Here is a 27,662-nt window from a genome sequence, read left to right on the forward strand (position 1 = left end):
CCCACAGCTTGACCATATTCCTCTCACAGACAATTCAATATCTGCTCTTCCTTGTGAAATCACACACTGTTTGAAAAACTATCAGATATCCTCAGCACAGAATTCAGTTCAAGAGTTTAGGGTTCTGCTATGATACCCTAAACACCAAAAGCCCCACCTCCTCATTCTTAACTGAAGGATTGTCCCTGGAATCCCTCACAAACATTCCCGCCCTGTAATCATCTGTTGTGCATTTTAATACTCTGGTACAGAATCCTTTTAAGAAGAGTATATAATTATGCTGCACTCGTGCTCAACCTGGGGAGGAATACAAGAACAGGGAGAGAGAAACAACAAACTCAGAATGTCACTGAGCTGTTCAAATGGTTAAAACCTCCTTTAAGCAAACCTTGAACTGATAAACTTAAGCTGTTCCTTCCCCAAGTAGGAAGGGGTACACTGCAGAAATGGCACACTTATAGCTGGAAAAAACAGCAAATATAAGAACAATTTTTAAACACAAAAACTGGATTTGAAGCTCGTAACTTGTGGGGAATCCTGAAAAGGAAGCCTAGCTACTTTAATGAAATTAGGATACCTGAACTTTTAAGACCTAGGACACCGCCAATCAAACTTACCTAATTAGGCAACTACATTTTGAATTTTGAGCTCTTCAAGTGAGGAGCAGCTGGGATACACATAAATACATGACAAAATATACTTATCAAACCAAACAACAGAACTACATTTATTTATTCATTGCTAAGAAACAATGCTGTTGCAAGGTCTAATGTAGTTTCCTATTCTATAGATCTGTGCTGCTATGGAGTACATAAGCAAGCCCATAAGCAAGTTTTTTGCACTTTTGAAAACTTATGCAAGTACATATATTTTTTAAAAGCACAGAATTTGAGGCACTGTTACTCATATTTATTCAGTAATAAATATATCTCATGAAAATGGTATGCTTTGCCAGAACTTACTCCTTTATCTGCTTAACTTTTGGTTTTTTACACTTACTGCCAAGAAAGATCAGGTAGGCTAGTTTACATGGCTGTGAAGTTAAATATGAGCAGCTATCATCATCCTGTCCTTCATTTCATTCCTGGCTGCAGGGTCCATTCCCTCTCTGACTATGTTTGAGCTGGTGTCTGCAAGAACAGGTAGCAAACCAGTTCAGCAAGCTGACTTTGACAAAAACTGCTCTCCTTTTTTAAGAACTTGGGGTGAGCTCATCTCCTAGGTTGTGAAAAAAGGAGTGAAATAAAAGCCTAAGTAAGGCCAGTTCAATAAAAACTTCTAGTTATGTAAGCTGCTGTGTGTCCACAGAGACAGCTCCTCGGAAGACTGAACTTTCAAAGGTATTTCTGAAATTGGCTCAGAATAGATTGAAGTTTAAGCAACCAACTATAGTTTGCAATACCATCACACTTACGCTTCCTATGTGATAATTCAAAACATCAGGATAGTGAGCAATTTGCAATTATTAAACTTGGAAATACAAAAAGTACCTCTTCCACTCCTAGTTTCAGTCTGACATAAAAGAAAATATTCTTTTTTTCTGGGTTGTTTTGGAAGCATCTCTCATTCCAGTTCAACACACATCCTAGGAAGCACCGTGAATGCTTACATGTTCATTAAAAAAATACATAACTTGAAACATATAAAGTGTGGATCCCTCTATAAAAATCAACACTTTTAAACAGACTAAAATTTAGGCAAAATTGGTCAATATATTGACAAATTGTAGTACCTCAAGATACAGGAAGGCGTTTTGCTGTAAAGAGTGTGGCTGTTAGAACAGGAAAACACCTGCCTCTGGTGAGCAGGTGTTTTCCTGACTTATTCTGAATAAGTCACCAAGAACCAGTCAGTTTGTAGCAAGTGAGCACTGTACACCAGAGTTTTGTGGAGCCAACAGGGCTGTTTTGGCACAGCTGGCAAGACCCCTGCGGCACATCGCTCCTTGATGCGTGTGCTTTATTCTCCACTTTTAAAGTTACAGCCAGTTTCCGGAACGAGGGCATGAAGACAGCAACACACGCAATCCGTACCTCGTTGTAGACTTTCAACTCCATCAGATAATTCACCTGACTTTCCACTCTAGTGGCCGGTGTACCTGGGCACGACCAGCTGCGCCTTACCACCCGGCCGAGCTACCCGCACCACAGAAGACGGCCAGCCCGCCACCAACCCTTGCTTCGGTTTCCAAGCACCACCTTTCTCCCCACCGTGGGCCTACTTTCCGCTGCTCCCCGGCACCGCCCGCTCCCGCCCGGTGAGACCCTTCGCCCCCGACAGACAGCGGTGTCGGGCCGGCCTGGGCTATCGCGGCCCCGGCATGCTTTCCTATTTAACCGCGCAGCCCCGCCGGTAAACGGCGTCGCGCACGGCCGAGGGCCAGCGGGACGCAGCCAGGCCTCGTCAGAAAAGGCCGGGTCGAAACCGCATCCCTGACTGTGCGCGTGGGGAGGGACGACACCGTCCCGAGGTGCGGCCTCACGGGGGCCCCGGCCCCGGCGACAGAGGCTGCCCCCGCCCCCCCCGGGCCAGGCCGCGGCCACTCACGAGGCGTGGGTAGCGCGCAGAGACTCGATCTGCCGTTGCTTCTGCTGCTGGAGGCTGGTGAGGGCGGGCAGCGGCGCTGCGGACGAGGAGGAGCCGCTGCCCTTGGCGAGGGGGAACAGCCAGTTCATCCTCCCCGCGGCAGCCCCGGGCGGGCGGGCGCGCGGCTACCGGCGGCGCCGCAGCCCGGCCTCCCTCCCTCGCTCCCTCCCTCCCTTCCTCCCTCGCGCGAGCACGCACGCACGCGCGCGCGCAGCGGCGGCGGCTCCGGCGGCGCCCCGCCCTCGCGGCGTCAGCCGCGTCAGCACCGCGCGCCCGCGCCGCGCCGGGATGGAGGGAGGGGAGCGTCGCGCGGGGGGCGGGGCGGGGCGGCCGGCGATTGGCGCCCGCGCCGCCGGTCGGAGGTGAGAGGGGAAAGGCCGTGGCGCGGCGCGCGGCGATGATGTAATGGCTTTGTGTGGCGGGGCGGCGGGGGCAGCGCTTCCTGCGTCTCGCGCGGTGACTGGCGGCTGTGGGGCCTCGGGGGCCGCCGCGGGGCCTCGCCAGACCCGCCGCGGCCCGGCCCGGCCCGGCCCCGCTCCGCTCTGCCCTGACCGCCCACCCGAGAGCGTGAGTGAGCGGCGGGGGCGCTGGGGGCCGGGCGCGGAGAGGGGGACCTGAGAGGTCAGGCTGTGCACTCCCCTCGGTCCAACCTTGCACCGCCGAGGCCCGAGACGGTCCCGCGGGGGGTCCTGTGGCCTTACCGGCGGTCGGGGCGGCCCGCTGGAGGCGGGCTCGGGAGGGGAGCCTCTTGCGGCGTTGGGCCGGGGTGAGGGTGTTAAAGCGGGGCAGCCTCTTCCCGATTGCGCCCCACCGAGGGGTGCCGGACGCAGGGCGGGCTGCGCGGCCCCCCGAGGCGCTCGGAGGCCCCCGTGCGCAGGAGGAGGTGCCCGGGAGCTCAGCCGGGGCGTGAGCCCGCGTCTGTCCAACCGGCTGTCGGTTCCCTCGCGCCGCTCGCTGGCTGAGCGCGGCCCGTACGAGCTGCAGCAGCTTCTGCCCAGGGAGGCTGCCTGGCAGGGCGGCTGCTTGGCGTCCCCACGAGTTTGGCGTAACGCTAATAGTAATTTTGCCGCTTCGGTTTTTGTCCTGCGCAGCCCCGGCATCCACAGAAACGTGCTCTCCTAATCCATAGTGGAATAACGCTTGTGAGTTTGCATACCTGTGTTGTTTGTTGAATTACTGTGCCTTGCCGGCTTGCCTGGCTCCCTGCACGAGTCACAAGTTGCTAACAAAATACCGGAGTTTTACTTGTCGATAGCAACCTGAACTTGCATAGCTGAAATTCACACTCTTTTGGGACAGTGTTGTGCTGCTTTCATGAAATTGTGAAGAATAAAGCTTGATCCTGGTCTTAAAACTTTTTACAGGTAAATGAAGAATAAAACCTTACACTTTTGCTTTATCTTGTAGGTTAAAAACCCAAATAACTAAAGTCTCTTTATGAAACTGATCCTCAATCAAGTGTAACGTTTGATGTATGATCTCTAAAGCCCCCCACTATGCCAGCAGCTACCGTAGACCATAGCCAAAGAATCTGTGAAGTTTGGGCTTGTAACTTGGATGAAGAGATGAAGAAAATTCGTCAAGTTATACGGAAGTATAACTACGTAGCTATGGTAAGTGGGCATGTGATGGTTATCTAGCAAGTTACCACACACACAAAAAAGTGATGACTTCTTTCAATGTTAGTAAATTAAAACTATAAACTTATTCACCCATTTCTGTTGAAAGAATAATAGCTTCTTAATGTTGAATTAACACTGTGTACATTAGGATCCTAATGTGTTACCTTTTTAAAAAGCTCAATTCACACACAGGCTGCCCTTCAGCTGTGAAACTGTTAAGTGCTTGAAATGCTTTTTATTAAAGTGAGCGACATCATTTTTTTTATGGATGTCTTTTGTTGAAGTTTTAATTCTGTTCTTACAGGACACAGAATTTCCAGGAGTGGTTGCAAGGCCTATTGGAGAATTCAGAAGCAATGCAGACTACCAGTATCAACTGTTACGCTGCAATGTAGACTTGCTAAAAATAATTCAACTGGGACTGACGTTTATGAACGAGCAAGGAGAATACCCTCCAGGAACGTCGACTTGGCAATTTAATTTTAAGTTTAATTTAACGTAAGTGTTAAACATCAGTGCTGTTGGATGTATGTTTCTGACTTAATGGAAATATATTACAAGTAGTGTAGGTTATAGCAACTCTTTTTATCTGTGTGACGGAAATACTAGAGCTACTTGATGCAAGGAAGCCTTTTGTTAGCCAAACACGTACTTTCTTCCCTCGTTGCTGTGCAGTCTGTCTTAATGGTGTTAATTCGGTCAAAAAGGCTAAACAATTTCAATAGAAGTTTTCAAAAGAAGGGTTTATACAGAGTCCAAGACTTAGCTCTCTGCATTTTCATATTTACCGTTTCAGAGTGCTTCTACCTTAATTTAATGTAACTCTTGACTATTTGTTATGGTAGTCACAAATTGTTTCTTTGCATGTTTTGCAATGCAAAATACCAACAGGTGAAGAAAAAAAAAGTGAAGTTGCCAAAGTGACTAAAAAAGAAGTATGGCAAATGTTACCAGCGAGTTCTAAAGCAAGTGTGTTTGTCCTCTTGAAAACAGTGTTATTCTTGTTTCAAGACTCACAAGTTCTAGGCGACATTCTAAGTAAAATACTGTCAACTTTTCTGATACTGCAGCAGCTTTTTGTGTCGTTTTAAAGCAACTTATTCTATTGAGCTACTGTATTTTTTTTTTTCTATGATAGAATCAATAATGCCTTTCAACCTATGACATAACTGCTGTGGAGATTTTTCTTCAGAATTATTTCATGTAAAGTGTTGCCTAAAAAGCAAGCTGATTTTTATCATCTGTTGGAATAGTTTGCTAAACTTTATTTCAGAATCTTATTTTTATCTGACCTTTAAGTATAAACAACTATTCTAGTGAGATGTGACACTTTTGCGGAGTTTGGAGTTCTAATTATATCTTTAGCAGGAAGTTGACAAACTTCCTAGCATCTTGAATTTTGTCCTGTGGTAAACACGGGTAGTCTGATCGGTTTTCATATGGCATGAGTTGAGTATCAGTGCAAATGCTTCTCAAATGTGTTGACGGCTTGGAGAATTTTGGCAGTTGTGTTACAAGCTGATGGCTGAACAAACATCTTGATAGACACGAATTAAAACTGCAGTCTACAAAGGAGGTTTAGAGAACAGAACTTTTTTTTTGTGCAGATAAAAAGGCTTGTTTTCAAAGTAATCAAAGATCTTGCAAACAAAACCCTGCTGCTGTCTCTTGATCTTTCTACTTTTCTAAACAAGCAGTGCTGTGTCTTGACACAAATCAGTTAGTCTGAAGAATGACATGCTCTTTTTAGTTTTGTTTGAAGCACTTCCTGAAAGAAAAGGAACTGCAGATTTGATATTTTGGTGTCTCTAAACTTACCTGGCTGTATAAATGCTGGATGAAGTTTATCCATTGTCTTACGAGAAAAATGTACTAGGCCTGCTATGAAAGAGAAGGAATGAATTAATAACTTCCAAAGTGTGACCTAGGAGGAAGAGCCTGTTATTTATTTTCTGAGCTTGATGTTGACTTAATGTCAAGCAATTGAAAACAGAAGCAGTTTTCTATCCATTTGCACTAGATGCTGCATAGATAAGACAGCTTAGTAAGGCAAGATACAGGTGGTCACCTAACTAAATGGTTACTAGTTCACTGTATGGGAGGGAAGTACACAAAAAGGTAAGTGCTGCATGAAACATGAGTGGTTTGTTTGTTTGTTTTTTTCTCATGGGTGGAGAAATTACTCTTTTCCTCTCAATTTCTACATTTTCTTTTGGGAAGTGGCACCATGCCAAGTGTTCTGCTCCTAAAGCAAAGCAGCTGTTGACTCTTCCTAGAAGGTAGCTTTTTTTTTTGTGTGTGGTTCCAGCCAGGTCTTGTTATAGTGTGCTTTTAAAGAGCATAAATATTTCTCTAAACTATTTCCCCACCTGATCAGTGCAGAGTAATAAAATAAAAGTACTTTTTTTTGTTTTAAATAGCCATGTTTGTTTTGGATGGCTTCTTTAAAGTGTTATGCAGGTAGACAGGTGTTGGGAAGCTGGTGCCTTGAAGCTGGAGAACTGATGAGCAGCTGTGTGGGAGGGAGAAAAAAAGAATAACACATTTTGATAATGTATCTCTTATGTTGTGATGAATGATGACTTGCTATTAGGAATAAAGAATATAAGTCTGTGTCTGAATCTAACAGTAAAGTTTGATCTGTCGTTTTTTTGTGTTTGTTTTTTATTAAAATTGAAAACTATACACTGAAGAGACTCTGAAGAACAGTATGTTTGGACAGTAATATGAATACCATCTTATAAGTAGAGTCACATTTGCTTTTTTTTTCAGTTAACCATTCTATATCTTTGTTACAATGATACAGGTTTAAGCTCTGGGGAAAAAAACCCAACATCCGTTTCATCATAAAATCCTTAAGACTTTACAAAAATCTTAGTGGTAAATGGAATAAATACAGCTAGAAGAGGGGGTTGAACAAGGCATAGAGAAATTTTTTTCTATGCTGTTAAATTTTAGGTCCAAAATATAGCTATTGAAATTGGTCATATAGAATGAAATGTTAGGCTACCTGAATTTTGAGGACTGACAGCACGGAGCAACTACTTAATTTACAGTTGTAGAGAGAAGGAAGTTTTGATGAGTATGTGTCTGAACCTTTACATAAGCCTCAGTGACAAGAACTGTGGAAAATATCCACAGAGCTAGTACAGCACAGCATTCTAGAGTGTACTGTTCCTAGTTCTATAATATGATATGGTAATGCTTCAACTGTTACATTTAATTTGTCACAACAATTCAAGTAATGGATCTTATTCAGTAAAATATCTGTATCCATACATTCACTTTCCTCTGCAGATTTGCAAAAAGGGAGTTCTAGGTAACCAGAAACAGGAACTAATTTTTCATGGAGGTGAGAACAGATGTGCCAGGGATGGTGAAATGCTAGTGAAGGTTAACAAAAACTATGGAAAATGATTGGGTTTGTCGTTAACGCTGAAAAGTTCAGTTGCTTCTGCTCTATGCTAATGAAATCTGTGGAATGAATAGTAAGAAAGAAACATTACCAGGTTTGTAATCACTGAAGTTTGAAGATTGTGAAACATTACTTTTCCTTCCTCTGTTTTTAGAGAAGATATGTATGCCCAGGACTCTATTGAACTCTTAACGACATCTGGTATCCAGTTTAAAAAGCATGAAGAAGAAGGAATTGAGACACAGTACTTTGCAGAACTGCTTATGACATCAGGAGTTGTACTGTGTGAAGGAGTCAAGTGGCTTTCCTTTCATAGGTAAATCTTGCATGTTAAGTATTTGAATTTTCAGTATCAATTATTGAATTCTAGAGCCCGTGTTTCATGTGAGTTAAGTGGTATACATTTAATAGTGTGTATAGCACATGTCTTAGTTGGCAAGACATAGAATATACTTCTGCTGTAACAGCTATAGCACCATTCTGTGTTAGAAGAATGGAGCATACAGAATCATACTGGTGTTTTATTTTTGGCATTTACACTGTAACTGAAAAACTGTAAACTAGAAAAACATGAAACTCCTAAGCCAGCAGGTGGCATTATAGAATCATGGATTGGCTTGGGTTGGAATGGACCTTAAAGATCTGGTGAAGAATTTCTTCCTTGCTTTTAATCTGAATCTGCCCTCTCAGTTTGGAGCCATTACCCCTTGTCCTATCACTACATGCTTTTGTAAAAAGTCACTCTCCAGCTTTCCTGCAGGACCCATTTAGGTACTGGAAAGCTGCTATAAGGTCTCCCTGGAGCCTTATCTTCTCCTGGCTGAACAACCCCAACTCTCTCAGCCTGTCCCCATAGGAGAGATGCTTCAGCTCTCTGATCATCTTTGTGGCCCTCCTGTGGACTTGCTGCAACAGGTGTGGGTTGAGGGCCCAGAGGTGGACACAGTACTCCAGGTGGGATCTCATGAGAGCAGAGGGGCACACCTCTCAAGCCTGTCAGGGATGGCATCACTTCTCTCCAGGATGCTGACTCAGCTCGGTGTTGTTGGAAATTTGCTGAGAGTGCACTCAATCTCACTGTCCATGTTGCTGACTGGAACACCAGTTCCAGTACTGACTCCTGAGGAATGCTATTAGTGACTGGTCTCCAGGTGGATGTTGAGTCTTTGAGCATGGCCAGTCCAGCCAGTCCTTTATCTATCGAGTGGTCCATCCGTCAAATCCGTGTCTCTAGGTTAGAGACTAGATGCCATGCAGGACAGTGTCAGATGCGTTGCGCAAGTCCACTCTTTCCCCGGTATCTCCACTGCTGTAACCCCATCGTAGAAAGCCACCAAATTTCAGGCAAGATTTGTCCTTAATAAAGCTATGTTGGTTGTCACCAGTCACCTTAGCATGGTTTCCAGGAGGATATCTGCTCAATGGTCTTGCTGGGCCAGAGATGGATTGGCCTGTAGATGCCCAGGTCTTTCTTGGTTCCCTTTACGAAAATGTAGGTTATCCTTCCACTTTTTCAATCTGTGGGAACTTCACTGGACTGCCACAGCTTCTTAAAGATGGATGGTGGCTTAGCTGCTTCATCCACCAGTTCCCTCAAGACTCACAGATGCATGTCGTCAGGTCCCAAGGACTTGTGAACCTTCAGGTTCATTTGATGGTCTTGAATATGATGTTCTACAGTGGGTGGTTCTTCATTCTCCCAGCCCCTCCCTTTGCCTTCTGTGACTTGGGTGATATGGCTGGAGCATTTGCTGGTGAAGACTGAGGCAAGAAAGTCATTGAGTGCTCCAGCCTTCTCTATATCCTGGGTGACCAGGTCTCCTGTTCCCTTCTGGAAGGGGCCCACATTTTCCACAGTCTTCCTTTTGTCACTGATGTACCTATAGAACCTTGTTGCCCTTGCCATCCTTGGGGTTGTATCTTAATATCACACATGAAAATAATAAGTAACAGTGATAAAATAAACTATTCCTAAGCACTTCTTGAAGAAATATTGTTTATTTCATGGGCGAGACCGCGGAATTATCAGTAAAGAGTTTCATAAGGCATTTGTACATGTGTTTTAAATTTGCTGGTAGTCTGAGCAGCTGAAGTTGACTCAGCTCTGGAAGGAAAGCCCTGATAAGCCTTAATTCTAACTGCAGTAATAAATATATTTTACTATTTCTGCCATTGCAGGAACTCATCTTCCAAGTAAAAGCAGAAATATGAATGTTAAATCTCTATGAATCTGTCAAGACACCAAAGATCTTTGGGTGTTAATAAAGATTTAGTACTTTAAAGCTTATGCAGTAGTCATTGTATAGGCAACTGTGTGCCAGAGATAATTTGCACATTTTGCAAGCAGCAGTGGCTTTAAAGGCTTATTGCTCTGCAATACCCTCAAGTCGACGTCAGAAAGGCTGGCTACTAAGCAAGACAACAAAAGTATAGCAAATGTTTTAGCTGAGGCTAGTAGTTTCCCTACAGCCTTTCTTGTCTATCACTCATCCTACAGTGGTGAATGACAGTAGATAATGAAATTAGAAAAATGTTGGAGGAGAGGAAGTCACGTGAAATTAGAGAAGCATTTATGTTACTAAGCAACTGAAAAATAAAGATTGCCTCAGCAAGGAATATGAAATAGTAAAAAGGTGCATATTACAGCCTGTTTCAGAAGTCATAATTTTGACTTGCTTTATAGAAAGCAAGTGTTAAGATGTCTTTTCTCCCTCCCTCATTTTGGAAAGTCAAAGAGGAGGAGACAGAGAGATCCATCTTTGAATACACTTGTCACCTAATCTGCCTACATCTTACACTTACAACTCTCTCGACTCACAATATGATTCCAAAATAATCTTTCTTACTCTTGCTGCCTTGCTACTAGGGTGTAGCACCTGGGGAAAAATACTGCACCAAGAATGTCATGAACTGTGTCAAAATAACTACAGAGGCTGAATTAGTGAATTAAGTTTCTTTCAGCTTCTTATAACCCATTATTGTGGGCTATTGTGTATATTTTGATTTATACTTGACTACTGTAAAGTAATTTGGATTGTTCAGTGGGGGGGGGGGGATGTTATGCCTGTGACTGCCATGTGTAGAAGCAACTACAGCTATTGCCTTGAGGCCTCAGTGTAAGCTATCCTAGCAAAAGAACACCTGAGCCACTTCTACACTATGGATTCTTTTTAAAGCATAGTTATATTGATGGCATGTGATTCCTGACTAATATGCTGGTCAAAGTGTAGTGCACACTATGTGCAATAATGCCATTTTTGCTAGTGCAGCTTACAAAGAATTTTTGGAGTGGCTTGATTAAAATCCAGTTTCATCTGTACTAAGATGAGTTTCTGTTGTGGACTTGGCTGAAAATGTTTTTAGAAATCCTCTTAAGACAATTATTTCAGCAAATGTTTGTCAAACACTGATTATCCACTCTCTGCTTGAGGTCAGAGTGTTGAAGGCTTTTGTGTTTGACAGAAGATGTTGTCATTATCTTGAGCACAAAACCCTTGAGTAGGGGGTTAAGTTGTGAGGAAGTGAAGATTGCATAAAGCTATAAATGAGCATGGGTTGAGTGAAATGTGCCACAAAGAACAGTAAACAACTGTTTCTAAATACATATTATGTTGATTGTGATTACATTCTGTCAGTGGGAACTTAAACAGCAGGACATCTCAGCTGAAAATTTGTTTCATGTAAGCTCTTCGTGTAGTAGTTTTTTGACTACTGAAAAGGCTGTTCTTGATAGTTACTGACTGTACTATTGCTTCTGTTTCCTTAAAAATGCTTCAATTACTACTAACTCTCAAAATCTATTAAGTGGGCAGAAAGGAATTACTCCTTTCTCAGTGTGAGGTTATGTTTTGGTTTTGTTTCATTTCCCAAGTTTTTATTTCTTTGAACTCTAATGTAGTTTAATTCTAAGCTCTTCTCATATAGTTTTCTTTGTGTATCTCTGCATTTGATGTAGCTGCCTTGACATCTTGGCCTCTTGGAAAATCTGTGTGGACCTGCAATTCTGCCAGGCACAAATGAAGAAACATTTGCTCTGTCACTGGTTCTTGTAGACTACAATTTCATAAGTGACTCCATCAGGTCTTTTGTGTGTGTTAATGTGCATTTGAGTTGATGAGAGAGGAGGGGGAAAGCCCTATATTTCTGGTTAATGTCACAGTCAAAAGAGCTGTGAATGCATGGCAGTCTTAACAAGTTACAAAATGGAGCAACTCAAACACTGTTTTTGTGGATGTTGAACTGTCTGGTCTGCTGAGACTTTGAGTGCTTACTTTTGGAGACTCTGTGCAAATGTGCCTTGACCCAGACATTTTTGAGAAGCTGGAAAGTTCCAAACTGTTATGTTTCAATAATGATTTGTGTCTAGCTGATTTTTGTAAAATTCAGTCTGTTGGCTTATTTCTGTTAGCCACTTATAAAATGAAGCAAAACTTTCTCAGCTCTGTCAGGTTTTGATTTATTTCAGAGCCTGTTGGTGCTTAATTAGAATTAATTACTAATTGACAGGCTGAATTCTTTCTGGATAAGGGAAAGAAAGACAGGCATGTTTGTTTTCATGGTCTTGTTGCTTACAGCTGTGCATGTTCAGTGAAAAAAGGGGAGGGAAAAAAAGGTTGTAGGGTGCTTCTGTTCATCTGTAGCTCCACAGATTGGAGCTAGCAGCACTAGGTAAATTCAAGTGATTATATTAGAAATGGTGAAAGCTTTTTAAGGAAAAGAAGCCTATATTCTGCAGGGTATAAACCAACCACTAATTGGCTGTTAGAGGATTAGAAGAAAACTTCTTTAATGAGAGTTAATTACATAATTGCTCACTGTGGACTTTCTTACCCTTTTGTTAGCATTCAGCGGTGGCCACTCAAATTTTTGAACTAGTTATATCTTAGCCTTGAATTAGAGTGACAGTTCTTAGCTCTGCGTAAGCTTGGATGGTTGGAGCATATTACCTGCAAAAAGTGTAATAAAAAGATTATGTAAATGCCTTGATACTGCATTATGATTAGTAAAATGTGGCTTGTGATGATTGTTACAAGCACAATAGGAGGAAGTATAAGCAGCTGGAACTTAAGGAATGTGAGGCATCACTTGGTGGAGCTGAATAAAACTAATGGATGCTTAGGATCAGATATCTGATACCTGAGTGAATGCTGTCGTGCAATGGAAGGATACTCATGCCTGTTAAATCCACTGTTCAGATATCCTCTTCTCTTTTTCTGCATGTGGATCCCAGAATAAAAGAATCTACTAGTCTCCAAGGGAAAAATATATACATAATTCTTCATAGAAATTGCAGATTTATGGTAGCTGGCTCCTCCTCAAGACAAATAGCACATGAATCCAAACTTTTGCTTTCTTTATAGAAATTAGAAATATTTTTAGAACATCTGTTTTTCTATTAATCCGGTCATCTAAAGAATTTCTTTTTGAAGAGGAAAGGAAATTCTTTTTTTAATAACAAATACCGCTTCTTCACTTTAAAAGTTTTCATATGGCTGTTAAATTTGAGCCACAAGGATGACTAATGTTGGGAATTCAGTGAGTTAATAAACTCTCTAGAGGAGTAAGTCTTTCTAATTCTGAACAATCTTTTGTGCATCTTTTTGAACAGATATTTTGTCTAATGTGGCTTTTTTTTCTTTGTTCTGTAAAGGGCTTTATGCTAATAGACTTCCCCACCACTTCCCCCATACTGCCACCCCCACCCCCACTGGCAATCTAATAAAATTAATCTTCCAAGCTACTATTTTGCCAAGTACACTATAGTACTTTACTGTGTGAGATTGATCTGAAATCCTGTCTGGCTTCTTTACTCCCTGGCCAGTTGCTGCTGCTGTGGAGGTTGGCATGCTGCCAGCACAGCTTCAAAGCACCAGATGCAGTGTGGGATTCCTTCAGCATGAAATTTCTGTGTAGAGGACTGGAAACCCCCATGGGAGAGTACCTTTTGTATATCCTGTATCGATCAACTTTTAGCAAGTAATCCATTCATTCCCAGTAGGTTCACGATAGAAGTCTAGAAGTTTGTAAGGTAAAGGTAATGTACAGAACTTCATTGTATACAAAAAGCAGTCCTCTTCATGTTGGATGTGTAAGCTGAAGCTTTGAGCCTCATCAGAAACCACCAATCTGTGGGTGCTAAATATCCACAGGATCAGTAATACAGTGCTTTTAACTGATTTGTCTTCTGTATTGCTCATCTCACAGTTAAAGATCTCAGTCAATATTACCAGGCTGCAAAATTTTTTGTTTTGAGTATGAAGTTTGTGTAACTAAGAGTGAATGTGGAGTCTTAAACTGGGAATTTGGAGTCCATGGTGACTTCACTTGAATTGTCTCTCAGCTATACTCCAGGATTCCTTAAGCAGCAAAACTGATGCAGCTTTCAGTAGAGGCAGCCCTCTTGTGTGTGAGGAGTTATTAAAATTGCATGTCAACAAAGTCTAAGAACTGATTTGTTTTGATGCAAGCCTAATGACAAAGAAGAGAACATTATTGGTCCCCCATCTAGTTCAGTACATGTCTGCATGAGCAGTCCTGCAAGTACAAGGAATCTCATCAGAATGGATCAGATTCATCATCAGATCATTAATAATCTGCTTTATAATCTCTGCCTTCCAAGGGAAAAGGATATATAGTCATGAGTTCTTTTTGTTGTGGTGTTCAGTCCTGACATCTGTCTTTTCAGTGCTTTAAACCCTGTTTCATTTCACAACCCTTTGTAAAAGTACACAGTTTCCCCTTTTACTGCCATACCTTATTTCTATGTCATCTATCAACACTCAAGCTATTGGGAAAGAAATCTCAAACTTCTCTCCACCACACACATACTATAATAGCTCAGTTTCTTCTACCAAACCTGTACTGCTCAGTTATCTCCCTGCCTCTTCCTGACTTACATGTACATGCAAAAAACAAAATCTTCCAACTTGCTCTGTCCTTTCCTCCAAAAAAAGCAATAGTCTACAAGTTATTAGTTCTTTCAGTTGTCTGACTGTTTGCTGATTTAATTGGAAAAGATGAAAGACAATCTACTCTTCATTGCTGAGGGTGCAACTTGCCTCCAGGGATAAACGTGTTGGCTCTGCAACTCCTGAGTCTTTAGGATTTCAAGAACTGTAGAAGTCTCTCTGCCAAACTTGGTTTTTAATGAGACACTCCAATCTCTGTGAAAGGAGGCAGCTAGGAGTCATTCTCATTATCAGATGAGCACTTACCCAGAAGCACTAAATTGTTTCAGGATTTAGAGAAACTCCTCTAGGCAGATCTTTTTGCTTGTTCACTTGGCCTCACTCAGACTGGAATGTGCAATGGGGCCATTTACACTGAGTCATTGTTAATTACATTGAAATTAAGCAAAATGTCCTGTTAATGTGTAATGAAGTGTTGATGTTGGAGGTGAGAAGGATGCTTCTAAGTAATTTTCTTATTGTGTTTGTTGTTAATTTGCAGTGGATATGACTTTGGCTATTTGATCAAAATCCTGACAAACTCAAATTTACCTGAGGAAGAGCTGGACTTCTTTGAGATTCTGCGGTTGTTTTTCCCAGTCATCTATGATGTAAAATATCTCATGAAGAGCTGCAAAAATCTGAAGGTAAGTAATCTCTTCATGGCACAGAGCAAATTTTGGGTTTGGAGATGAGTACTTTCTGCTTGAAAATACTTATTTTCTATATTTTTCTTCTTTGTTTTTGCTTTGATAATAGCGATTAAGCATTGTTGTCTCAGGCTTTGTCTATTTAATATTAAAAGCTATTGATAGAAGCAGATGGGAGCACACATCAATTTTTGTACTGCTCACCAGCTAGAAATAGCATGTTGATGCTGTATTTACACTGTCCAGTCTTTGTTGACGGGTGATAAACTCATGTTTGCAATGAATTCTTCACTTCCCAAGCCATAAGAATTGCTGGGTTTTATATACTCTGATATCCTCATTGTGCAGTCTACTAAAGGACCGCAGTCATCTTGTCAAAGGTAATTGCCATGTTGATACTGTGGAAGTGTCTTGGGACAAGAGGCATGGAGCAGAGAATGTTTCAGGTGGCCCCATAAGGAAAGATAAACAGCAGCATATGTTGCGGGACAACGTGTGACTTCCAGGAAGAAAATGCAATCCTTAGAAACAAATCTCTCAGGTTGGGCCAGCGGGACTATTGATTGGCTTACTCAGGCATAGCGTTTGGATACTTCATTGGACTGGAGAATGAATGGAAACTGGGACAAAGTATGTGAAGGGAAGTCAACACGTGAAAGAAAGATGCTACAGGAATTGTTAACAGCTTAATTTGCCAGAGAACTGTAAGAGTCTGGACTGCTGCTGGAATGAAGTGTGTTGCTCATCTTGAGCGATTAGAGACTTGCAGCTCTTATGGAAAGTAACTTGATCATGTACACTTTCTTAATGAGAACTTGCAGGAGATGGAACACTGACTGTAGTACATCCAAAGCCTAACTAGGGATGGCTTGTCTCTTTGTTTTGCTGAACTAATGATCTGTGTGGGATTTATAGTCCTCTGTTTCTTTCTGAGATAAACTAATAAGAGTGTGTCACTTTTAAATAGTAGACTACTTGTATGAGAAGTAACTTGTGCAAATCCTCTTATTAATCAAGTTACTGTTGAAAATGGAGACCTCCCTTACAGTTAGTAAGAATAGGATCCCTGTCTGCATTCATCTGGAGTCGTTACTGGTATAATCAGCTAGGCAAATGACCGAGTATTAGAGATCATCTTCGAAACAGTTTTTCCTGACTGAGGCTGAAATTAAAAATGAAATGTTCATAAACTTCAGGAGTCTTAAAGAAGGGATGTGGGGGAACCCCATACAAAAGAAAAACGTCCTTACTTTCTAAGTTCTGGTGAAGCAAAGTAAAGCATCTGATGTCTTAGTGGTAGTGAGAGATTTACTGAGAATAGACTATATAATTTCCCTTTAGTAACGTAAGAGAGGTGACAGAATGATGTTCCATGTTGCCATTCCAGAGGCTGCATTCCTAGTGGGTTTGGGGAGGAGGGGGTTGTATTTCCTGTTGTTTCATTAGGATGTGTGTAACCTGCATTGTTTAGAGACAATGTTTTTTGCAACACAAGAATCACCTTCACAGATCTGAGTTCAGCAGAACTTGAGAAGAGGGGCAATGTTTTGGTTTTGGTTTTTTTTTCCCAGAGCTGAGTATGTAGGCCATCTTGATGCAGTAAATCTTGATCCTGTCACCTAACTTACAGGCTGTTAAAGACAGCAGGGGAAGGAACGGAGACTGCCCTAACTCTCCAAATAGCAGCAAGGAAATGATAGTGGACTTGCACTGAGAGCAACTGTCTGAAACAAATTGCTAAACACTCAGTGCTGTGACTCTGAAAATGCTTGTGCTAGCTCCTAATGTGTGTCCTTTCGATCGCTATGAAATTGTAGTGAAGTGCTATGCAGTTGTCCTTTAGTGGCTTATGTAAGTTATTTTTCATACGAAAGTCACTGACTTGGCTGTAGGTCCCCCACTCCCTGCCCCAGTAAGCCCAAAGAAGAGTGTTTGGCATTGAGAAGTACATTTTGGGACTGGGGAGCTGTTTGATGCTCTTTTTGTGGAATTAAGTAGTCAGTGAATTTATAGTATCTTACTCAGATGGACATGAATGTATGTTACTGGCATGCAGACTGGCAGTTAGCTTCAGATATTAACATAGTGTAGCTTAAACTCTTGCTTGTTCTCTCAAAATCTCTTTATGTGTAGACAATTCTAAACCTTTTAATAGTAACAGCAGCTCTTCTGTAATGTAGTTACAGATCTTGTGGGAAATTCACTTTTAATACACAACAATGAACTCTGGTTACAATGCCTTGAAATTAGTTTCAACTGGATTTTCTCATGACTGTGGTCATGTGATTATGTAAATTATTCTGTGGCCTTTCTTGAAAGATTGATGCTCTGAAAACTTGAAAAAATTTGTCCTTCTCCTCCAAGAGTAAAAATGTTCCTAACTAGAGTGTGAAAGTCTTGCCCAAAAGAGAATCTCAATTTTCAGACAGCCAAATTTTATTCTGTAATTTTTGCAGTTACAGACCGAGAAGTTCCATACAGGAGTGGTGTGTGATGTACTTACATTACATATGTACCACTAAAAGCACTGTTACTGTAAATTTTGAATTACTAAGTTTAAATTCCAGAGCTTGCAGCTGCTCTGTAAGTATCACTGAGTTTTATTCTTGATTGTTTTTCCTTCCAAGTTATTGGAAGTTAGGGTAGATAATCTCACAGCTAGCAGAACCTGAGGATGATGAGGCACTGGAGCAGAAAGTGATGCCTTGAAAAGTTTCTAACTGCTCTTGCTAACTCTTAATGGCTTGTTACTGAAGTTAGAAAGCAGAGAACATGGGTCTGAGATGCATGTATTTTCCCCTGCCCAGCTATCTTCAGCGTGCTTTTGAGAGTATAAGTTCAGTAACTGAGCATGTTTGGAGTGTATGGAAAACAAGTTGGCTTCAGTGCTTAACTGTATAATGTATAGACTTACTCTTATCTTAAACTTCTGTAAACTGTATTCCCTCTGCTCAAGCTAGAATAAAACTAGTCATGCCAGTACTAGGTTTTCATGTTGGTTTGTAGGTGTTACATGGGAATGTTACAGCTGAAGCTTCCTTGTTTCTAAACAAAGCAAAAACCTGCACCCAAACCTGTTGCCATAAGGTTCACAGGAATTGTCATCATGCTTGATTTAATTTTTTTCAAGTGAGACTTTAACTGCTCAGTGAGTTTTAACTTTGTTATGCTTTTGCCTCTTACTGCTGCCCTTTTTGTGCTTGAAACAGGTTAAGAGTGCAAGGAAAGGTTAACTCAGATACTAGACAATCTTACTTTAAAACTTTGCCTCTGTACAACATTTTTGCCTTGCAAAGCTTGCAGATGTTGAAGAACGTGCATGTGCTTTAGTGTATCTCCAGTAACTTATGGCTTAATGATCGAAAAAACAGAATTTAGGCACAAAATGATGTGCTCACAGTGCAGCTTACAGCATTAAAAATGCAGTTACGGTGTAACATGTCTTATTCAACTGATGAGCTGACTTCCAGTGGGTTTTCTTCTACACATAGTGATTATTGCCCTTTTGGGGGTGTCTCTTAAAAGAGGTTTATGTAGTCACTCTGTGGTTAGGGGATAGTTTTTTCAGGTGAGCTTATTGGGATAAAATTTACTCCAAAAGTGGAGAAAAAAAGAAGCTGATACTGACACTGAAAATTTGATTCCACAGGTGTGTATTTCTCTAGTATGATGACTGTCTCACCTACTGTGCAAATGTTAAAATATACCTGAGGCAGTATGACTGACTCCTTGTCATGTAACAGGTTTTATGTAACAGTTTTTTCCGAAGGTAGCTGTACAGTTTTCTGATTTTTTTTTCAGCAGTTAACAAAAATGTTTTGCTTTTCAGGGTGGATTACAAGAAGTGGCTGAGCAGTTAGAGCTGGAAAGGATAGGACCACAGCATCAGGCAGGATCTGATTCTTTACTCACAGGAATGGCCTTTTTCAAAATGAGAGAGGTAGGTGGATGTGTTGGTTTTATCTCTGTAGTAGTAACGTACTGTGATAGTCAGATGGAATTGCTGATTCTTGTAAGTCTGTTGTATTTTAGGGAGGTCTCTGAAGGGCTTCAGGGGTCATTCCTTTCTTGATAAAAGTAAGCCCACTTGTATTTTCCCCAGAGTAAATGTGAACCAGCCCTACTGATTGCCTGCTTAGCTGCTGTTAATGAGTATTGCTGCCTCTTTCTGGCTTTTGCCTGGATATTGTATTTTTTATGTGGCTTTGTTTCGGCTATAAGCTGCTAGAGCCACACTCCTTTCTGTGTGACCATACTCAAGCCAATTTTTTTGAGCTTCTGTTCAATATGATACCCAGCTGATGTGCACTGCTGCTTGTGACAGGCCTAGAGGAGGGGGAAAAGTGTCAACTAGCTAAACTTGCAGACTGGATATCTTAGCTAATGACTTTCAGGCTGCTGTTCCTTACTGTTGAGTAAAGCACAAATTAACCCCGCTGGCCAGTGGAGTTCCACAGGGTTCAGTTCTTAGGCCAGTCTTATTCAAGATCTTCATCAACAACCTGGATGAGGGGACAAGAGTGTACCCTCAGCAAGTTCTCTGATGACAGCAAACTGGGAGGACTGGCTGATTCCCCAGAAGGCTGTGCTACCATTCAGCGGGATCTCAATCGGCTTGAGAGGTGGGCAGAGAAGGAACCTCATGAGGTTCAACAAGGACAAGTGCAGAGTCCTGCACCTGGGTAGGAACAACCCCACACACCAGTACAGGTTGGGGTTTAACCTGCTGGAGAGCAGCTCTGCAGAGAGAGACCTGGGAGTCCTGGTTGATAATAAACTGACCATGAGCCAGCAATGTGCCCCCGTGGCCAAGAAGGCCAATGGCATCCTGGGATGCATCGAGTGTGGCCAGCATGTTGAGTGTGGCCAGCAGGTCAAGGGAGGTTCTTCTCCCCCTCTACTCTACCCTGGTGAGGCCTCATCTGGAGTCCTGTGTCCAGGTCTGGGCTCCTCAGCTCAAGAGGGACAGGGAAGTGCTGGAGAGAGTCCAGCGCAGGGCCACCAAGATGATCAAGGGTATAGAACATCTTTCATGTGAGGAAAAGCCGCAGGAACTGTGGCTGTTTAGCCTGGAAAAGAGGAGACTGAGTGGAGGATCTCATTAACAGTTACAAATATTTAAAATGTGCATGTCAAGAGGATGGAGTGGCACTTTTTTCCATTGTATCCAGCGACAAGACAAGGGGTAATGGACAAAAGTTGGAACACAAAAAGTTCCTCTTAAACCTAAGAACAGCCTCTTTCTGGTGGAGGGTGAGGGAGCCCTGGCACAGGCCGCCCAGGGAGGGTGTGGAGTCTCCTTCTCTGGAGGTTTTACCTGGATGCATTCCTGTGTGACCTGATCTAGGTGAACCTGCTTTGGCAGGGGGGTTGAACTGGATGATCTTTAGAGGTCCCTTCAACCTCTACCATTCTGTGATTCTGTAACTCAGGTTCTAAATTATTATACATTAATTCAAGTCTTGCAGCAAGGGAAATCAGGCCTTATAAGCTTCACATTGCCTTGCTACTTGTCTGCTAATGACAGGAGGATATTAAGATATTTTGCATTAGGAGAACAAGCAAATGTTGAACGGGCCTCTTCTGCAAAGCAGTTGCACTGGACAATTGCCAGTGCATCCAAACATGGCATTCTGCCAGCAATTCAGTGCCAGTTACCCCTGTCAACATGGATGGCAGTAGCAATCCTCAGCTTTTAATAAGATTTAGTATTGTGTGCTGAGGGGCTACCTTCTGTAATCCAGCCTTTTGTATAAAGGAGAAAACCACCATGAATTTGACAATAACTGGTGAGGCAGTAGGTGAAAAATAACTGCTGTGGTTTAAGCTAATTTGCTCCTCATAGCACACTTCTCTGCCTCTGCCAGAGCTGCTGCAGTTGTGGTGCAGGCTGTGAGCTGTAGGGGCAATGGAGAGAACGGTGTTAGTGGTGTGATGCAAGCCGCAGCTGCTGACTGGCTGCCTACCCCTAGCGTTAATCCAAGGCCAATACAGGCTAAAGGGACCTGTACAATAATCATGCCTAACATACTACCTTGCAAGTTAGTTTTCTAGAGGAATAGGTTCAAATCCACAGTTGTTTCTCCAATGAGATGTAGCTTGTGTTACATGGCAAATTAGCTTCTTGAATTTGTTTACGAAAAGGTCTTATTGGGAGAAGTGGAACTCTTTGCAAAACACTTGCTTAATTAAGCCAATGAAAATGGATTGATTGTGATGGGTTTTTTCCAGTACTTTTCAGAGATTCTTTGCAAACACAGCACTTCTAAGGAAGGATAAAGCAGTCTGCAGAGAGATATATAGTTAATGTGCGTTTTTAAAGACATTTCAGTGGTGTCCATTGTTTAACAAGGTATTTCTGAGTGAAAAAAAAAGCTTCATTAGATAATGCTTTGTAGAGGTACAAAATTTTGTTACTAATTGCTGTGAAGGAGTTGCAATTACTGATCTTTTCCTTCTTGTCAGAACTACTTAAATACTGATACTACAAGAGCAGAGCTATGATTTAGGGGTTTCCCTAACTGTTTGTTTCTTAAATATGTGCTGGTGGCTTTAAAACTTTCAATTGAAGTCTCCAGTTCCTGTAGTACAGAACTTTCCACCCAAACTGTGCTGCAAAGAGTAAAGCCTGAAGGGAGCTAAGCCTATGTGGTACATGCAGATGGTGTATTGCATCCACACTGCTCCTGCATGATTCTGAGTGACATTGATGGTGACTCAGAATATCAACTGCTGGGATTTCTGGGGTTCCTGGGAAGTTTTTAGAGTGAAAAGTTTTTGTGTACATGTGTTTTTTATCTGATTTTTGTGGAGTAATTCATGGCTTTGCTTGAAAACCTGTCTGAAAGGCAGAATATCAGAATACTGGGGAGTTTCTTGTCTTCCACTCAAAGATTCTGTTTGCAAATAAGACTTGTATAGTCTAAATGAGTTGTAGTACAGAATTTACAGTGTCGATGTGAGATGTTGCTTATTAAATGAAGTCCCCCTCTGAGGAGCTAAGTGAAAGTGCATCTTTCTGCATCTTTCTGCATTTTTCTAAGCTCCTTAATGGGTTTTGTGCTCAAACATTCTCCCCTCCCCCAAACATTTATAATGTAAATCAGGACGTGCCTCCTATGTGAGAAAGAGTATGATGAGAACCTACCTGCACACTGAAGAGCAGGTAGAGTATGGGCACTGGAGAGGGCTGCTAAGTAAACGCCGTTGTGGAAAACTGCACAGAAACCACTGGAAGAAATCTCTTGGTGCACTTGCAACTTACTTTCTTAAGTGAGTATGTGCTGATCATACAAAATGATCAAGCATTGCATTTGGCCATCTCTTTGGGAAAGGTGCACAGGAAGATTGATTGTATTCCTTGACAGATTTACTCGACAGAGTGACATAATGTAGCACATTTTGGTCAATGAGATTATGTGTGTTATGTTAATTGTGTGTTATGTTAATTATGTCCTCGTTTACACCTTGAGATTTGGTATTTTGTGCTGAAAAGAAAGGAACATTTTAAAGCTTTTCTATAGTTTTATTTCAGCTGGGCCTTTTCTTTGGGAATAATTTGTGTCTCTCTTTTAACTCTTTTAGATGTTCTTTGAAGATCACATTGACGATGCCAAATATTGTGGCCACTTATACGGCCTTGGTTCGGGGTCGTCTTATGTACAAAATGGCACAGGAAACGCATATGAAGAAGAAGCCAACAAACAGTCATGACATTAAATGAAAGGCTATCTTTTTGACCTCCACGTGCTTGTATATAGGTTTTATCTCTGGTTGAACCCCTTGGACAATAAGGCTCTTTTTCCCCCTTCTTCAGCACACTTTTCTTTCCTGCCTTTCTATGTACTGAACTTGACAGTTCCTATCACAGATTTTGATCTTAATATTGATAGTAAAATTATCCGAGTTACATTTTGGCCTCATAACTAGTCCATTTGTGAAGAAGCATGTATAGGATCAGTGTGGCAGAGAGAAGGGGAAAGTTTAAATCATAACAGATAGTCTGGTAAACTTGCCTATATTGATCTAGTTTTTTGTCTCTTTCCCCCTCCCTTCTTCAAATTAACTGGCACTGATTGTAACTAACTTCCCCATTCCTTCCAGTATGCAGGAGTGTTTTAGCTATTCAAGATTGTGGACCATCAAATTTGCACTTTAGAGAGTGACTCAAGACTCTTGTTTTGTCTTGTTTTTTTCTTTTGCCCTCAGCTAGAGAACAATCATCTGCCAAGTTCAGCAGCTTCATGCTGCATTTCCTTGGTATCTCGACCCACAAGACATGACTTGATGTGTAACAGCGAAACAAAACTACTGAAATCATGGTAACTGCTGTTATTGGATAGTGTTCAGTCATCTTCAAACTCATCCTGCACATGTCAACTGCTGGTTGGCCTACTGCTTGAAAATTACTGCTCTGTAACGCGGGAAAGAAGCTTGAAAAACAGCTTTACACCCTTCAGGACAAGAACAGCTATGGCTTTGGCATTTTTGCTATGAAGCTGAGAGTTGAAGGATATCAGGATAGGAGGAGTTTTGTAATGGCACACTTCCCTTGATTAACTTCCTAGCTTTTATTCTAGTAATGTACACCTCAAGTATTTTTTATGAAGTCATATTTATTATGTACTTGATTTGATGATTTTTGAAAGTCAGTTTAGTTGAAGATAAAACCCAAAGATCTGAAAAAATGCTATTTAATGGAATGATTGAATTAGAAGGACAATTAAATCGTGCTTTTTTGTAGCTGCTACAAAGACAGATGTTACAGAGATTTGTTGTAAAACAGCAAAATATAACTAACGTATAGCTAATAAAGTTACCTGAGGAGTGTAATGCTAGTTTATTTTTGAGTATGTCTAAGCAATATATTTTAGATATATTGTTTTAAAGGACCCTAAAGTACGTTCTTAACTCTGCATAGCATGTGTACAGAGCAGTTGTGCGGGAAGGACTTTTGGTATTGAATAGCTAAGTAGTACACCAGGTACTAGGCAGGTGTGCACGCTCCACATAGGAAGCAGGGGTAGAGACATCTCCAAATTACTCCGTTTAACCTTGTACTTCCAAAGAATCAAACACCTTCTTTTCATGAGTTAACTCCATGTAACTGGGTGGTCCTTTTTAAACAACAAATAATTTGCATAACAGAGGGTATTTGTTTTTAAAGCTTTTGTAAATAAAGGCTTAAGAAATGTTTTCTTACATAACAACAGACTGGTGGTTTTGTTGCCAAATTTTTCCTGGACTGTGTGTATTTAGTCAGTTCAGTTCCTTATTCTCTTCTTTTTAGGCACCCCAGTTCTCTCCCAGGCGCTTATAAAATGATGTAACTCTGCTCCCTGACTGAATCCACTTTTGGAGCAGGATTGTGTTCATGGCTTTCCAATCACTTCATTCCTCCTGACCTGAGTTGCCAGAGCGGTGATTACTATTGAAGCATCCAGATGCCATTAGTGATTTATTCTAATACCATTATGCATTAGATGGTGACTTTGTTTTTGCTTGTTTGGCTTTGATACAGCCAAAGGTGTAGGGACTGTTGAACTGGAAAACAGGATGGATTCTTACTGTGGCATCAATCTATATCTGTTCAAATGTGAATGGTAAGCTTACATGGAAAATGGATGCACATGGAACGAAGAACCCCTGAAGCTGGATGCATCTGCTTTGAAATGTAGTAGCTTTGCCAAAAGCACACTTACACAGCGACCTGTGGTTAACTTCTGAGGGGAGTGACACTTCGAAGAACTCCTGGGTGTTTGTTTTGAAGTAACTTTTTAGTTGTGGATCAAAGGAAGTTTTTGAAGGCTTCTAAATGTGTGCCTACAGTGAAAGCTTCAGCTTGGGATGTGCTTCTGAAGTGAGCACATCCTGGGCATCCCCCAGGCTGTGCTGTGCGGTGCTCCTTGCCAGATGTGTCAGAGCTTGAGTTTCTTTGGGAAGAAGCGAAAGGCAGAGATGCAGGGCAGGTGTGTGCCTCGTGGCCCGGCTGCTAATGAGCACACAGTCTGCAGGACTTTGCCTGAAATTCTCATGGGGCTGTGGACTTGAAGCAATTCTACTCTTTAGTTTTCTTCCTTTAGGAAAACCTTTTCTCAGAAGCCACAGATCAACGTGGAACTAAGATTATGCTTCATTCTGTGCGAGAACTCTTGGTCTGATCGGTGTGTGATCTGTCTGTTGAGAGTTGATTACAGCTGGGGAGACATCTGTGCATCATTCCTTTTCTGTGGCAAAATTAGGTTTAGTTTCCATTAAGGAGTGATTTAAGTGGTGAATTGAGATTATGGCAAAAAGTAATTGTCCTTCTGTGTAGGACTGTTACTTGTAAACTGCAGAGCCTGAAATCTGAATCTGTTTCCAAATTGGACAGCTTTAATTGCTTTTGCAGAAATCAATGTGTGGGCACAGTTCCAGCTGTCTAGACGTGCACCTTTTTGTCAGAGACAAGAAATCTCTTTCCAGGCCTCTTGTTCTTCACAATCCATTTAAAAGACATCATTGTTTGAGTAGGTTTGTCAGAAGAAATGCAGTATCAAAAATGCAGCTCAAACTGTTATATTTGATCCTTTTTTTCAGTCCACATACATTTTTGGCTTCTGGAGTCAGATGAGTGTTCCAGGAACAGCATGTTCACTGGCGCTTCTCCTTTTTTTGTCATTTAATTTTTTTAAAAAAATAACTGAATCCCTTTGCTCATTGAAACTAGGCAAGAAGGATCTTTGAGACACAAGAAATTAGGTCTGGAACACGTTCAGAGTATTTGAGGCTTTTTTCCCTTTGAATTTGGGGATGACTCGTAACCTCTTGACCTCCAAGAACTTCCTCTTATCTGACTGATTACTCCAAGCTCAAGAATGGTTCATTCCGTCACGCAGGAAATCAAACACAAGTAACAAGGAGCCCGCATTGACAACTGAGATCCTGACTAAGGCAGGAAGGAAGTATATGAAAGGGGCAAGCAGGGCAGGTGACACTCTCTAAAGTGTGTGGAGGTTGGGTGAAGAAAGCCAGTCTATCTGAAGTTGAATCAGGAGGGACGAGAAAAGGTTCTACAGGAACATGAGGAGCAAAGCGAGATTAGAGAAAATATGAGACCTTTGCTGAGTGGGGACAGGACATCTAATGACAGAGGACATGGAAAAGGCCAAGGTACTCAATGCCATCTTTGCTTTGTTTTTTACTCCTAAGTATTGCCTTCAGGAATCCCAGGTCCCTGAGACGGAAGGAAGGTCTGGAACAGAATGCATCCACAAGTGCTGAGGGAGCTGATGTCATTGCAAGGCTGTTCCCATTATCTTTGAAAGGTCATGGTGCCTGAGGACTGGAAGAGAACAGATGTCACTCCTATCTTCATGAAGGCCGAGGAGGATGTAGGGAGCTGCAGGCTGGTCAACATCATCTCCTTCCCGGGGAGGGTGATGGAGCTGATAATCTGAGATACCATTTCCAAACAGAGTGGATAAGAAGGTGATTGGAAGTAGTCAACTTGGATTTATGAAGGGGAAATAATTTCTCAGTAGCTTGCTGTATTTTATCCTCCTTTGAGCTGGTATTTGAACTAGACAATCACCGCAGTTCCCTTCCAGTGCCCACTTTTTTTATGATACCAGAGCACACTTCTGTCGACTGCACTGGTTCCTTGTATCTGAAATAGATGAGATGTGAGTGTGGGTGTTCTGCACCCACAGGGTACATATGTTTTATCAGTCAGCCAGAGGATAGTCCATGCAGTGATGACTGAGTGGGGACATCATGTTGTATAGCAGGGACAGAAAGACACGACTCGTGCAGACATCCTGTTTGCCTCTTCCTGTAGGCTTCTGCTCTTGCAACGCTGGATGTTGCTGAAAGAACGGAGATGTTGATTCTGCTTTCAGGTAGAGTCATCTTGAGCTCTTGAAGCAAAAGGAGACAGTGGTCCTTGGGGAATCAGTTATTGTTCATCTAGTTCTCCTTGGTTTAAAATTGCCATATCAAGGATAATTCCACTAATAGTGCTTGAAAAGTGGGAGCCTAAACAATTGCAGAGAGCACTGAGTAACGTCTTAAGAAGGATGGTTACGGGGAGAAGCTGTTTGGTAACAAGTATGTTTAGCTGTGCATAAATCCAGTTGAGAATTATTTCTGCCAGGTTTGCATGTGTGTGTTAATTGCACAGCACGGATGGTATTCATTTTCACGCTGGGGGAGTAACCTTAAGCACTGCCTTCAGGTCCAAAGGTATACGTCAGAACCGGTTACAGAATAAAACCTGTCTTTTGAGGTGTCCTTGTCGTAAAAAACCACATGGCAGAAAGTATCATTTCATAGTATTTCCATTTAATAGTTACAAGTAAAATCTCCTAGCTTATTAGTGCTTAAGAAATCTTGCATTTAATAGTGTTGTCTGAGTGCTCTTGAGTGGTAGTACTTGCTCAGCCCTATAAAACTCTTGTGCAAT

At 41.8% G+C, this 27,662-nt stretch overlaps 2 protein-coding genes across 7 annotated transcripts in view; one reads left to right on the plus strand and one right to left on the minus strand.

The window, feature by feature from the left end:
- The window catches only part of VPS37A (VPS37A subunit of ESCRT-I), a 14,953-nt gene extending 11,647 nt beyond the window's left edge, over positions 1–3,306 (minus strand). Inside the window, exon 1 of one of the 5 annotated variants that reach the window (XM_061991730.1) lies at positions 3,288–3,306. Coding sequence is in view for 1 of the 5 variants with exons in the window: in XM_061991726.1 (XP_061847710.1) it covers positions 2,548–2,675 (128 nt within the window). In the remaining 4 variants the exon portion in view is untranslated. Of the gene's footprint in view, positions 1–999; positions 1,306–1,732; positions 2,012–2,033; positions 2,512–2,547; positions 2,768–3,287 lie in introns of those variants that run through there. The other 4 variants (XM_061991726.1, XM_061991728.1, XM_061991727.1 and 1 more) reach the window with 4 other exon arrangements.
- On the plus strand, positions 2,864–24,429 carry CNOT7 (CCR4-NOT transcription complex subunit 7). 2 transcript variants are annotated; one of them, XM_061991733.1, is made up of 7 exons: positions 2,864–2,948; positions 3,994–4,199; positions 4,513–4,706; positions 7,778–7,939; positions 15,073–15,217; positions 19,050–19,160; positions 22,805–24,429. In XM_061991733.1, exons 2-7 carry the CDS (start codon positions 4,083–4,085, stop codon positions 22,931–22,933), a joined length of 858 nt encoding a protein of 285 aa, XP_061847717.1. In that variant the 5' UTR covers positions 2,864–2,948; positions 3,994–4,082; the 3' UTR covers positions 22,934–24,429. The 2 variants fall into 2 exon arrangements, with proteins under 2 accessions (XP_061847717.1, XP_061847715.1); XM_061991731.1 differs by lacking the exon at positions 2,864–2,948 and adding an exon at positions 2,978–3,153.
- The last annotated feature ends 3,233 nt before the right edge of the window (positions 24,430–27,662 follow it).

Source organism: Colius striatus, chromosome 3 (assembly GCF_028858725.1).
Source record: "Colius striatus isolate bColStr4 chromosome 3, bColStr4.1.hap1, whole genome shotgun sequence".
Classification (NCBI taxonomy): Eukaryota; Metazoa; Chordata; class Aves; order Coliiformes; family Coliidae; genus Colius; species Colius striatus.